The sequence below is a fragment of the Ovis aries genome, chromosome 15 (genome assembly GCF_016772045.2).
Source record: "Ovis aries strain OAR_USU_Benz2616 breed Rambouillet chromosome 15, ARS-UI_Ramb_v3.0, whole genome shotgun sequence".
Classification (NCBI taxonomy): domain Eukaryota; kingdom Metazoa; phylum Chordata; class Mammalia; order Artiodactyla; family Bovidae; genus Ovis; species Ovis aries.
Window position 1 is genome coordinate 23442870 of NC_056068.1, and position 14435 is coordinate 23457304.

Here is a 14435-nt window from a genome sequence, read left to right on the forward strand (position 1 = left end):
CTTTACCCTCTGAGCCACCAGGGAAGCCCAGTATACAGAACCAGAAGCCAAAATGTATAAGAGTGTGTGTTTTATAGTTCCTTTAAACTGACATATAACTCTTGTGTTGATGTTTGAAAGTAAAACAGTCTACTGCGTTTTCTTCTGCTCAACTGCTGTTAACAGGAGCTGAAGCCAGAATTGTGAGACTCACTTGTCAAGGATGTGACATGCGAATCCTTTGTCAACCTTAAATTGTTTTATTTGTTTTTCTCTCCCAAAATGAGATAAATTTACCTATGTCCAGCTGCTTCTTCCAGAAACAGCAATTTGACATGTTGAATTATTCTATTCATATACACACACACTGGCTTATCTAGTGGATCTTGTATGTATCATACATACACATAGATAAAAATACAGGAGCTTCCCTGGTGGTCCAGCGGTTAAGAATCTGCCTTGAAATGCTAGGGACACCGATTCAATCCCTGGTCCGAGAAGATCCCACGTGCTACGAAACAGCTAAGCCCTTGCGCCACAACTACTGCGCCAGCACTGCAGAGCCCATAAGCTGCCACTTCTGAAGCCCACACACCTGGAGCCTGTGCTGCCCAGCGAGAGAGGCCACTGAAATGAGAAGGCCCCCCCCCCCACCATGACAATGAAGAATAGCCCTCACTGGCTGCAACTGGATAAATCTCACACACACAGACACACACACTTCCCTTAATAGACTTTGGACAGTTGAATACAGTAGTCTACAAGAGGCTCCTGCTATCCCATTCTCATTACCAACATTATAGGGTATTTTGTTTAGGGGGTGTGTGTGAATGTATATGTGGGTGTGTGTGTATGATGTCAAAGTACTGTCATACATGTACTATCATTTAAAACACAACCAGCACAGTCTGACCTTGTGTTTGGAACTTTACATACCTTTCTAAATCATCTCAACATCCCCATGAGATCAACCAAGTTGTTATGGCCAATCACAAATACAGAGAACAGGTTCTGAGATTCTCCTGAGAATTCAGGATTAGAGTTGGAATTTGGACCCCAGCCTCTCTGACTCCATATCCTGACTTCCTAACCACAACTCTTTCCTGACTGTTTAATTCGCATGACAGTCCAACAACACGAATTCAATTTTATCATCATCCCTATTTTACAGATAAGAAAACAGGTGAAGCGACTTGGCTATTGTGCCTACATTATTGGTTTTCTGGCTTTGATTGGGTTCAGTCATCTTTTATACCAGTGACGTTCTGACAGGCAAAATAAATATCTTAAAGTAATGTAGAGCATGGAATCGGTCCACCTGACCACCACATGGCTCATTCGGAAGGTTACTTTATCTAAAACCATAAAGGTAAACATAACTTTTTGCAAGAATAGTAATCAAAATAATGTCCTTGGAAAGGGTTATTGATAGAGGCTTATTAATAATACACAACAAATATGAAATGTGTATTAGGTGCCAGAGACTATTCTACATGTATTAATTCATCTTATCTTTCCAACAGCCCTCTGATAAGGGTTCTGTCAGTCCTCATTTAACGGATAAGGAAACAGGCTCCAAGAGGTAAATAACTTGGCCAGGCTTAGACTGCTAAGCGCTGGGAGTTGGCCCAGAGTCCACGGCATTCCCCGCTCTGCAGGGTCGCTGTGTTAGTCTTGGTTTTGTGTTCATTGAGTTTTTTGATTTATCCGTGAAGTCACCCTCTTATCTCCACTCGTGTACTTTGCTGGCCATGAGGCAGACTGTCTGGGCACATGGGGGATACCTTAGTTATTATGCTCCTATTCTGACATCTGAATTTCCCACAGGTCCATCAAAAGAAAGACACTTTAGCATAGTTTGGAAAGTAAAAAAATAAGTCTCCTTTAGTGGTTAAGTACAGTGCTATTTAAGACTCATTTCTAGAACAATAGCTGACAAAATAAATGTAGAACTAGACTTTGATGCCTTTTTTAAGAAAATCCTTAGCCTTTATTAAACAGGTTCTGAAGATCTCTTTGTCTGATACACAGTCACTAATCAAATTCATCCTCCGTCATTCACCCAGCTCTTGATTGATGATCAGGGCATGCTCCTCAGGTGTGCCTACCTTGGCCCTGGGCCTGCCACAACTCTGCAGTTAGACTTTCTCAGGAGCCAATGTCTTATAATCACTTAACAAGAAAGTACTGTTGGCCAGTTATGGGAGAGACCTGGGCTCACTTGCTGCTTTCAGCTCCTACTTCCTCAAGCATGTAAGGTTCTGAAAGTGAAGTGAAGTCGCTCAGTCGTGTCCGACTCTTTGCGACCCCATGGACTGTAGCCTACCAGGCTCCTCTGTCCATGGGATTTTCCAGGTGATAGTACTGGAGTGGATTGTCATTTCCTCCTCCAGGAAGATTCTGAAAAGAGCAATGAAATTGAACGGGTGCAAGAAGTTGCTAACAACTCAGGTGAAATCTATGGACCCCATTTTGAAATCAGAATTTACTTTTCCTGTTGTTTTGCTTAGAAGATCCCATCTCTTCTGATAAGTGCCTGAGCACATTTTAGAACTGAAATTTCAGTTCCCTTTTCTTCAGCAACTAAGACCTCATAGCTTGCTTCTGCGAGGGAGTTTGAAAATCACAGAACTTCCACCTGAGGCTGTTTGCTAAACAAGTTGTCATATCTTTCAGAACAAGACATACATTTTTTAAAGACATTTAGGTAGAAAACACATTTTAAAACATATGCATCTCTCACAGGGTTATTTTATTTTCTAAATGAGATGTGGAGAAGTAACTCATTCCATTCTCAAGAGAGGCTTTTTCTGTCTGTTTGCAAGGGATAGAACAGGGTGAGAGAAATGGCTGGGGCTTTGGAAGTCATTTGGCCTGGGTTTGAATCTTGATCCATCATTACCATTACATAGGGCTCTGAGTGGAGAAGGCAATGGCACCCCACTCCAGTACTCTTGCCTGGAAAATCCCATGGATGGAGGAGCCTGGTGGGCTGCAGTCCATGGGGTCGCGAAGAGTCGGACACGACTGAGCGACTTCACTTTCACTTTTCATGCATTGGAGAAGGAAATGGCAACCCACTCCAGTGTTCTTGCCTGGAGAATCCCAGGGATGGGGGAGCCTGGTGGGCTGCCATCTGTGGGGTCGCACAGAGTCAGACACGACTGAAGCAACTTAGCAGCAGCAGAGCTCTGAGCCTCCACTTCCCCATCTGTAAAAATAGGAATTTTAATGCTATAATTGGGCTTCCCAGATGGCGCAGTGGTAAAGAATCCACCTGCCAATGCAGGAAACTCAAGAGGCATAGGTTTGATCCCTGGGTTGGGAAGATTCCCCTGGAGTAGGAAATAGCAACGCACTCCAGTATTCTTGCCTGGAGAATCCCATGGACAGAGAAACCTGGCGGGCTGCAGTCCATGGGGCAGCAAGGAGTTGATCACAACTTAGCGACTGAGCCTGCACACACAGTGCTGTGGTTCTCTCTGAACAGAGAGGCCAGTTATAATTAACTGGGGTAGACATGATGACAATAACTTGATGATGTTTTCTAGCCCATAATTTAGAAAGAGCAGTAACTGAACAGGTAATAATAATAATGAGGCCATTAGGAAGCCAACAAAAGATTAATGATAGCTGTGAAGTGTAGGGAGAAAGGCTGGAGTCTTGAAATTAGATAACTTTTAATCTTGACTTTTACTACTTACTAGCTGAGTTGCCCTGGGCAGGTTATTTCATTTCTCAGCTTTCATTCTCTCTTTTGTAGCATGAGGACAATCCTCAGTTCAGTTTAGTTCAGTCGCTCAGTCATGTCTGACTCTTTGCGACCCCATGAATCGCAGCACGCCAGGCCTCCCTGTCCATCACCAACTCCCGGAGCTCACTCAGACTCACGTCCATCGAGTCAGTGATGCCATCCAGCCATCTCATCCTCGGTTGTCCCCTTCTCCTCCTGCCCCCAATCCCTCCCAGCATCAGAATCTTTTCCAATGAGTCAACTCTTGGCATGACGTGGCCAAAGTACTGGAGTTTCAGCTTTAGCATCATTCCTTCCCAAGAAATCCCAGGGCTGATCTCCTTCAGAATGGACTGGTTGGATCTCCTTGCAGTCCAAGGGATTCTCAAGAGTCTTCTCCAACACCACAGTTCAAAAGCATCAATTCTTTGGCGCTCAGCTTTCTTCACAGTCCAACTCTCACATCCATACATGACCACAGGAAAAACCATAGCCTTGACTAGACGGATCTTTGTTGACAAAGTAATGTCTCTGCTTTTGAATATGCTATCTAGATTGGTCACAACTTTTCTTCCAAGGAGTAAGCGTCTTTTAATTTCATGGCTGCAGTCACCATCTGTAGTGATTTTGGAGCCCCCAAAAATAAAGTCTAACACTGTTTCCACTGTTTCCCCATCTATTTCCCATGAAGTGATGGGACCAGATGCCATGATTTTCTGAATGTGGAGCTTTAAGCCAACTTTTTCACTCTCCTCTTTCACTTTCATCAAGAGGCTTTTTAGCTCCTCTTCACTTTCTGCCATAAGGGTGGTGTCATCTGCATATCTGAGGTTATTGATATTTCTCCTGGCAATCTTGATTCCAGCTTGTGCTTCTTCCAGCCCAGCGTTTCTCATGATGTACTCTGCATAGAAGTTAAGTAAGCAGGGTGACAATATACAGCCTTGATGTACTCTTTTTCCTATTTGGAACCAGTCTGTTGTTCCATGTCCAGTTCTAACTGTTGCTTCCTGGCCTGCATACAGGTTTCTCAAGAGGCAGGTTAGGTGGTCTGGTATTCCCATCTCTTTCAGAATAATCCTATGGGCCTTTTTATATCTCAGAACTATCAGGAGTCTCAGGGGAAATAACAAAGTGTGTTTTGTAAACCAGAAAGTTTGAACCAGCTTCCTGAGGCCTTGGGAGGGGCGGGGGTGGGGGGAGGGGATGGGCTCTTTTTTTTTTTCTTTAGTATATTTTTTATTGAAAGATAATTGCTTTACAGTAGTGTACTGTTTCTGTCAACATGAATTCGCCATAAGTATGCCTATGTCCCCTCCCTCTGGGAACTCCCTCCCACCCCACCCCACCCCTCCGAGTTGTCACAAATCCCCGGGTTGAGGTCCCGGAGTCGTGGAGTCTTACAGCAAATCCTCGCTGGCTGGCTGTTCCACATGCGCTCGCGTGCGTGTTTGCAGGCTGCTCTCCCTGTTCGCCCGCCCTCGCCCTCCCCCACTGCCATGTCCGGAGGCCTGGTCTCTGGTTGCATCTCCAGTACCACCCTGCAGATAGGTTCATAATACCATCCTTCTAAATCCCATGTGTGTTTGTGTTAATAGTTGTTTTCTCTCTGTGACTCATTTCACCCTGTGCAATAGGCTCTGGGTCCATCTACTTCATTAGAACTGACTCAAATGTGTTCCTTTTTATAGCTGAGTAATATTCCATTGTATATATGTACCACAGCTTCTTTGTCCATTCATCTGTCGACGAACATCTAGGTAGTTCCCACGTCCTAGCTAGTGTAGATATGCTGTGATGGGTACATGTGTCTTTTTCAATTATGGTTTCCTTGGGGTATATGCCTAATAGTGGGGTTGTGGAGAAGGCAATGGTACCCCACTCCAGTACTCTTGCCTGGAAAATTCCATGGACAGAGGAGCCTGGTGGGCTGCAGTCCATGGGGTCACTAAGAGTCGGACACGACTGAGCGACTTCACTTTCACTTTTCACTTTCATGCATTGGAGGAGGAAATGGCAACCCACTCCAGTGTTCTTGCCTGGAGAATCCCAGGGACGGGGGAACCTGGTGGGCTGCTATCTATGGGGTCGCACAGAGTCGGACACGACTGAAGCGACTTAGCAGCAGCAGCAGTGGGGTTGTTGGGTTATATGGTAGTTTTATTCCTAATTTTTTGAGGAATCTCCATACCGTCTTCCATAATGGGAGGACATTGACAACCTACCCCAGGGTCCCAGCCAGCCACCTGTGTTTATAAGCATGTATCTTTGGATGCATCTAAGATGACTAGATAACACACCATGTTTCTGCAGAGAATGTTTCTGCAAAGCAAAAAATGAGATACTTTTTCTGGGAGAAATATTTTCAGAGTTCCTCTAAAGGGTCTGAGTGAGGCCTGGTGAGGAAATTACAGTTATATTTGCAACTGGAGAAAGGTGAAAGTCAAGACAGGAATTTTTATTTGAAACAGTGAGAAGACTAATACCGTAAGAAAGGAAAAGGCCACAAGAAGTGGAGGGAAGGAGTTTGGGACTTGGAGCAGGATTTCCACTCACTGTTATTAAACCTAATAATTCATGGTTTTGCATTTGGGGGAGAATAATCAGCCATTGTACTCCAGTGGAAAACATCCAAGCGTTGAGTTTCCAGAGAGTCTGGGCTTCCTCTGGCCTGGCTTTGACTGGTGTCTAGAAGGAGAAATCACTGTCTTCTCCATGTGTGCAAAAGGGCAGGCGTCTGAATGGATATCTCTTCTTTAAAAAATGTCTGTGATGATAAATGTGTGGCTGGGATCTGGGGGAGCTGGGAATTCCTTGGTAATGCTCGTTTCTCATTTCTATCCATGGCCCAGAGATAGATACCGGCCATATTCGAGGATGGAAACTCTTCAGCCTTGCCGTGTTCTCCTGCCCCTTGAGAGTCATGTTCTGTTTGAAAAGAGCTGAAAAAAATGAAGGCTGCTCTTTCACTTGGGATAAGAAAATCCTTCTGAAAGCAATAAGGGCTCTGTGAGAGTAACAGGATCCATATGTTGAAGCTGGCTGCTAATACATAGCATATGGCCCAGTGCACTTTCCAAGCTAGAAACATGCCTCTAATTCTCCAAAGAATGCCCCAGTAAACTCCAGAAAGGACCATAACTTCAGCAACGGGTGGCCAAGGCTCAGCTTCTGGGCTTCATAGGCCTGTTGTTCTGTAGAGTATGAGCCACAGATAGGGATTAAAAAGGTCCAGGTAGCCTTGAGATGGGTGGCACTGGTGTATAGCCCTCTCCTATAGGGCCCTGTGCTCCCCCAATAAACCACAGACTTGGTCTCTTCTGTTAAGGGATGTGTATCCGATTCTTTATCTTCTACTGGCAGAGACAGTATTATGTAATGGAAAGAACACTTGCCTGGGAGCCAGGTGGCCTGCACTCTGGGGCCACACTGGCCCTCACTAGAGGTGACCTTAGGGAAGTCACTTTACCTGTCTTTTCTTTTTTTAATTTAAAAAAATGTTGTTTTTTTTTAATATTTATTTGTTTGGCTTCGTTGAGTCTTAGTTGCAGCACGCACAATCTTTCATTGTGGCACTCAGGGTCTCTAGCTGTGGCCTGAGGGCTTAGTTGGTCCAACACATGTCGGATCTTAGTTCCCCAGCCAGGGATCAAACCCATATCCCTTGCATTGCGACGCAGATTCTTAACCACTGGACCACCAGGGAAGTCCCTACCACTCTTTTCTGACCAGAAAATGAGGAGGTGGGACTGGTGATGGTTGGGACTCCTCCTGCTCAGGTCCATTCAGAATCCATCCAGAGGAGAGTGAGGGAAGAAAGCAGCCACAACCAGGCACACCTGCCCCCCCGACCCCAGTGCTGTGGCCCCCACATTATAATCCACTGTCGCGTGAAACAGATCGCCAGTCCAGGTTCGATGCATGAGACAGGGTGCTCAGGGCTGGTGCACTGGGATGACCCTGAGGGATGGGATGGGGGGGGGGGGGTTCAGGATGGGGAACACATGTACACCCATGGCTGATTCATGTCGATGTATGGCAAAAACCACAATATTGTAAAATCATTAGCCTCCAATTAAAATACATTAATTAATTTTTAAAAGTTAAAAAAAATAATCCACTGTAGCACTGCACACTACGGGCGAAATTCAGGAAAGGTAGGGGGAAGACCTTTCATTGCCCTCAGGAAGAATTCTGTCCTGGGTCTCACATGAGTAATCAGAAGCAAACCGACTGCTGACAGGCGGCCCCTCCATTCCTATCATATTTCTTCTGAGCTGGCATTTGGAAGCCTCTGGATTCCTGCTTCATATTCTCAGAGTGGCGCACTCAGCATCCTCACCCAGCCAGTTCCTGATTTCTCACCCCTCCCTATTCCATTCCTGTCCCACCAAACCATCCCTTTCCCTGCAGCCTTTGCTGGGTTTTTCCGTGGGCTGCTTTGTCCATAGGATGGCAAGGAAGGCTGTGCCCCTGGTAGATATGTTCCCCCACGCTCCCCCTTGCCCGCCCCAAGCAGGCCCTTTGAGCCCTGTGTTTCACGAAGTACAACCATGGTTGCTTCATCAAATGAGCACAGACTGAGACCCACAACGGCTCTGCCTGCAAGCCCGTCACCATGGCAACGAGTATTCCCTCTGCTCTACTGTGCAGAGAAAATGGCTGTTAAAAGGAAGGGCTTGCTGAGTCTCTATTACTCGCTCTGTTTTGTCCAGGCCCCTCCTTCATAGTGGCTTGCAGGCGCTTCATGCATTCAACCAAATGTCCATTAGCCTTTAGCTTGCTGATTTGCTTTAGCTAAGAGGAGGAAAGGCAGAAAGAAGTTGGATCCCAATGAATAATAGCACTTCTCCTACCCTGAGAATACATTTTCATGAGCAGTGGTTATCTGACTTAAGCAGATAATCGAGGAACCCGGTGAATACAGGAATCCATGCGATCTGGTGCGATGTGTTTTGTCTTAATGGGTGGAGTGGACGGATAGAGCATGCGTGCGTGCATGGCTGAGTTGCTTCAGTCGTGACCACCTCTTTGCAAGCCTGTGGACTACAGCCCGCCAGGCTCCTCTTCCCATGGGAGTCTCCAGGCAAGAATACTGGAGTGGGTTTCATGCCCTCCTCCAGGGGCATCTTCCTAACCCAGAGATTGAACCCGCGTCTCTCATGTCTCCTGCATTGGCAGGCAGGCTCTTTACCACTAGCACCACCTGGACAGCCGGATAGAGCCTATGGGTATTCAAATCGAGTGTAGTGTAGTAGCCAAGGGATACAGGGGGACCACAAGGCAGAGACTCCAGCATTGCAGAAGAGTGACTGACTGATCGGGGTGACCATGCTTGATCACTGTCTCCTCTGACGCAAAGAGATGGATTGGTCCTATAGTCGTGAAGTAGATGAGCATTTGCTTGGCATCCCCTCCCCCAAAACCAGGTTGGATCTTCACGTCGAATCCTTTGTGGTGATTAGGCTCTATGGTGTGGGGAAGTGGCAGGAAGCCCTGTGCAGGGTTGTGAACAGCAGGCTTCCCTCTGAACACAGCTGTGGGGACCCTTCAGGTTGATGGTCCACGTGGAACTAGCTGGGCTGCTATTTCCATGAATGAAGTGCTGCTGTTTGGAAGCAGGACCCTAAGGCTTCTCACGGGGTCAGGAACATTTAGGGCAGAGTTTACTCCAGGTCTCCTGGGCGGCCTGCACCATCTGATAGAAGACAGCAGTTGCACGTGAAATGACCTGGATCGTGTCCATTCCTGGCTTTGGCGTGAGGAACTGTGATGATACGTTCTCAAAACCCAAATAACCTCCTCTCTTCACTCTTTCTGGAAGTGCGCGAGGAGACTCCATTTTTTAATGAAAGCTCTGGTTTCTGTCTCAAAACTGCAAACGCGCGTTTAAACTGGACTTTTTGTCTTTTTCAGTTTCTCTGCAAGTGGATATTGTTCCCAGCCAAGGGGAAATCAGCGTGGGAGAGTCGAAGTTCTTCCTGTGCCAAGGCAAGTACCCCCATCACCCTGCGTCTCAGGAAACCTACCCTGCAGGGCAGAGGTCACAGCTGTGTCTGCTGGGCTGATGGTGTGCCTGGAATCTCAGTGACCCTGTGACCTGTGACCCTGTGACCCTGTCACAGGGTGACCTGAGATCCAGGGAAGTGTTCAGATTGTCTCCCTTCCCCAAACCAAGTTTGCCCCAGTACAGTGAAATGTGCCCTGTGGACATCCGCCTGGTGATGGAGATCAAGGGATTTCCATGGGAAAGTCAGCACAGCCCCCAGACCCCTGCCCTGGGTGCCTCCAGAGTTCCGTGAATGACACTGGGGAGCAGGACTGCTTCAGAACGAATGCTTCAGCGGGTCAGTATCTGGATTATTAGAATCTCCCAGAGAAGGAAAATACAAGAAGTCCTAAAACGTGCCTGAAAGAAAGCTGAGTGCCAGCATCTCTTTTGTGGTGAGAACAGGTTTCCTGGGTTTCCCAGCTCTCCAGTCAATTCCAATATTCTGTCCCGTTGCCCGCACCAGAGCTCAGAATTTGTCGAACCTGGTGTCCTTGTCTTTTGTTTAGAAAACATGCCCCATTTCCACAGCTCAGCTAATTATCGGGAAATGTCCGCAGAGGAAAGGCTTCCTGTGAGGTTCTGGAGTCTCTGTATGTGACATGCCTGGGATTTGAAACATGAAAGGACCAGGAAAGAGCTGAGCTAGGTGTAAGCTGACATCCAGCATGCCGCTTTTGGCAGGGAGGGGTTTGAAACGCTGTCATGATTTGCGCAGGATGAGGCGGCTCGTGGCCGCTGGATGTCTTCCCTCCAGCTTTGCCTCATTACAGCCATTGAAACGAGCTAGAGATACAGCCGTGGAGCCCACAGCGCATCTTGCAAAGAGCGATATTTGTTGAAAACATGATGGGCCCTGAAAGGAAGGCTGCTCCATTTCTACACTAAGCATCTGTGCCAGGTGGTGGGGTGGGGGTGCCAGCGGGGGAAGGGCACTGGGCAGAGAGAACTCTGTGCAAGAACCGTCCAGGATCCCAGAGCCCTTGTTACGGCTCAGTGTCTGGACAGCTCAGCAGCAGCAGCATCCTAGCCTCTGAGCTGCCTGGGGAAGGGATGATGGGCAATGCTGGCTCCCTTCTTTGAAGCATTTCAGCAGATGTGTTTGCCTGTCTGAGGCTGGGGGGAGTGCTGAAACGCTAGTTTGTGCAGGCAGATGGTGGAGCAAAAGTCGTTGGAATTTATACTCAGAGACTAGCCGGTATCTCATCTTCTATATAGGAGACATCATCAACAAGCTGATGAGTTGATTAACCAACTAGCGCTTGAGCTCAGATCCTGGATACGAACTCCCTTTGCCCCCCATCCTGCGAGGCTATAAGCTACTAGTTCAGTGCCTGCACACAGTAGGTCCTCAATAAATATCTCTCCTTTCACCAGGGTTAGGCCCACTATGAGAAATATCAGCATCAGTGTTTGTTGAGTTCTTTCCAAATACTAATACATAGCAAGTAAATGCAGAAGTGATCAACGTGAGTGGTCACACACAGGCGCACGCACACCTCCCCCCTCAGCAGAGCTCTTGCTCAGTAGCTCTTATCAGCTACCTACTGTTTCCTGGAGGTGTCTTTGTCTTTTCAGCATCAGTGGTTTGAAAATTATCTCTCCCTCTTTAGTGGCCGGAGATGCCAAAGATAAAGACATCTCCTGGTTCTCCCCCAATGGAGAGAAGCTCACCCCAAACCAGCAGCGGATCTCGGTGGTATGGAACGATGACTCCTCTTCCACCCTCACCATCTACAACGCCAACATCGATGATGCCGGCATCTACAAGTGCGTGGTCACTGCGGAGGATGGCACCGAGTCAGAGGCCACAGTCAACGTGAAGATCTTCCGTAAGACCCCCTTCCTTCTCCTTCTGTATTCCCTGACCTCTCCTTTGGCCGGGAAGACAACATGGGCAGCAGAGAGTGGGGTGGAATAGAGGGCTTGACCGGGCTCTTTTCTACTTTTCTCTAGGTCTTTTTTGCATCAAGATAAGAGCTCCAATGTGGGTTCTTTTGCTTGTTTTTGGTGGGTTTTTTTTTTGGCGGGGGTGGGGGGTGGTTTCAAACTAGATTTATTATTTCATGAGGTACGCTATACAAACATTTTCCATGTGGTGCTAGTGGTAAGGGATCTGCCTGCCAGTGCAGGAGATGTAAGAGACTTGGGTCTGATTCCTGGGTCAGGAAGATTCCCTGGCATGGCAACCCACTCCAGTATTCTTGCCTAGAGAATCCCATGGACAGAGGAGCCTAGCGGGCTACAGTCCACAGAGTCACAGAGAGTCAGACACGACTGAAGCGACTTAGCACATGCGCACACACTCTATGCAAATAAGATTTTTATCAGGGAGTTCCGTAGTGGTCCAGTGGTTAAGAGTCTACCTGCCAGTGCAGGGGCTGTGGGTTCATTCCCTGGTAGGGGAAGATGCCACATGCTGCAGAGCAACTTAGCCTGTGAGCCACAGCTGCTAAAGCCTGCACACTCGAAAACCTGTTCAGTTCAGTCCCTCAGTTGTGTCTGACTCTGCGACCCCATGAGCTGCAGCACACCACCTCTCCCTGTCCAACACCAACTCCCAGAGCCCACCCAAACTCATGTCCATCAAGGTGGTGATGCCATCCAACCATCTCACCCTCTGTTGTCCCCTTCTGCTCCTGCCCTCAATCTTACCCAGCATCAAGGTCTTTTCATATGAGTCCTCTGCAACAAAAGCAGCCACCACAATGAGAGTGTAGCCCCTGCAGCAACAAAGACCCAGTGCAGCCAACAATAAATAAATTAAAACTAAAGGAAAATTTTAAAAAATATGTTATCAGTATGTTTTCTAAAAACTTGTTATATTTTAGTGCCTTTTTAACACACATGTAGGTTATATCGGGATTTGTATTAATGTATTTTTTTATTGGCGTATAGCTGCTTTACACTGTTGTATTGGTTTCTGCTCTACAGCAAAGTGAATCAGCCATGTGTATACATATATCCTCTCTTCCATCCAGTGTGATTTTAAAGGATCCTTGGCCAACTCCAGACTCACAGCTGTGTCCGTGCTGGTCACAGCTACCTCGCCCTGGCCTGACTCTCTAAATTCACATTACACCATTCCCAGAGGGTGTGTGTTCCCCTCGCCCTTCCCCAAGTGTTGACTGACTATTTCACACCTCAGTTTACCCCTGTTATTTCAGTCTTTCCTGCTGGCAGTGGAGTTCAAAGGCTCAGTGGGGTGGGAGGAGTTATTATCTGAGCACTGTGCCACTCAGAGCAGGTGGTTCCCATCGCCGCTGAAGCCAGTCTAAAGGTGGCATCTCATTATCTTATTATCATGCGTCTGTCCTGCTGGCCAGGGTAATGGTGGGTGACCGCTAATGGAACAGTATTGATTGCCACAGAATTTGTTGCCATAAGCCTGCCTTTCCTGTTCTAGTCTTCAAAATTCTCTCTGCCATAGATAGGCTGGGGTTGGGGTGTCAGACAGACTAGGGGACAGAGAAAGGACTGATCCTACTATTCACTGTACGGTGGATGTCCTACCAGTTCAGTCTACCTGTGAGTTGTGTCCCATTAGCTCCATCCACATGGTAAGGACACACCTCTCCTTCTGTAGACCCTTTTCTGCACAGAGTGTGATAAATTTAGCACTCTGAGTAGGAATTAATTGCCAAACATAGCTGAACGTATTCCCCTTCTTATGCCATCTGCTTTGCCTGCATGTTTGGCCGAGTGATGGGTGGACCCTGTTGGGTACCGCTGCATATATGGACTCGAATCCAAGCGGTAAGGCACCAGCGAAAAGGGATTTTTGTGGGATAACCACTGTTTTCCCTCACTCTCCTCTGGCCCCTCTTTCAGAGAAGCTCATGTTCAAGAACGCGCCAACCCCACAGGAGTTCAGGGAGGGAGAAGATGCCGTGATCGTGTGTGATGTGGTCAGCTCCCTCCCCCCAACCATCATCTGGAAGCACAAAGGCCGAGATGTCATCCTGAAAAAAGATGGTGAGACCAGCAGCCGCCCCTTCCCCTGGCCTGCCGAGCCCCTTAGCATTCCCACCTCCGCCAGCTACTGAGGCTCCTACCCCAAACTCAGACTCCAGTGCCCCAGAACCGCTTGCCGTTTCCAGGTTAGCGGTTGCGTGGCTATAGCTTGTCTATTCAGGCACTTGACTTTCTCTCCAAAGAAAAATGCAGATTTCCAGCAGACTTCTGCTCTTGGCTCAGTGTCGGAGCCAGGGACATATGATCTTATTTCAGCATAAAGCCCCTCCCCACTCCCAGCCCTCCACCCTCCCCCATGAGACTGAAGGTAGGAAAAAGGCAAGGCTCAGGGCCCTGCCTGCAGGCTCCCGTCCTTTGATCCTGGGACAAGCCCGCCTCCTGTCTTTTCTAGTCCGATTCATAGTCCTGGCCAACAACTACCTCCAGATCCGGGGCATCAGGAAAACAGATGAAGGCACTTACCGCTGTGAGGGCAGGATCCTGGCCCGCGGGGAGGTCAACTTCAAGGACATTCAGGTCATCGTGAATGGTAAGGAGACCCGGCCTTCCGCTCCCTCTACGGGCCCCACCTTGGCTCATCCACCCCTTCCCCCAGCGCACCCCCGTCCTCTGCCTTGTTTATTTGTTTGTTTGTTTGTAAAGACACGCCGTTTGGGTCTCCCTCACTTATGGGGACTTCCGGTGCAATTCTGGAATGTC

The 14435-nt window shown here is 47.8% G+C and overlaps 1 protein-coding gene across 22 annotated transcripts in view; it reads left to right on the top strand.

The window, feature by feature from the left end:
* The window catches only part of NCAM1 (neural cell adhesion molecule 1), a 367664-nt gene that overhangs the window by 283251 nt on the left and 69978 nt on the right, over nt 1–14435 (top strand). For all 22 annotated transcript variants that reach the window (XM_060399278.1, XM_042232922.1, XM_060399283.1 and 19 more), the window contains 4 exons: nt 9629–9703; nt 11375–11593; nt 13593–13736; nt 14128–14265. In XM_060399278.1, coding sequence (XP_060255261.1) covers nt 9629–9703; nt 11375–11593; nt 13593–13736; nt 14128–14265 — 576 coding nt within the window. The remainder of the gene's footprint in view (nt 1–9628; nt 9704–11374; nt 11594–13592; nt 13737–14127; nt 14266–14435) is intronic.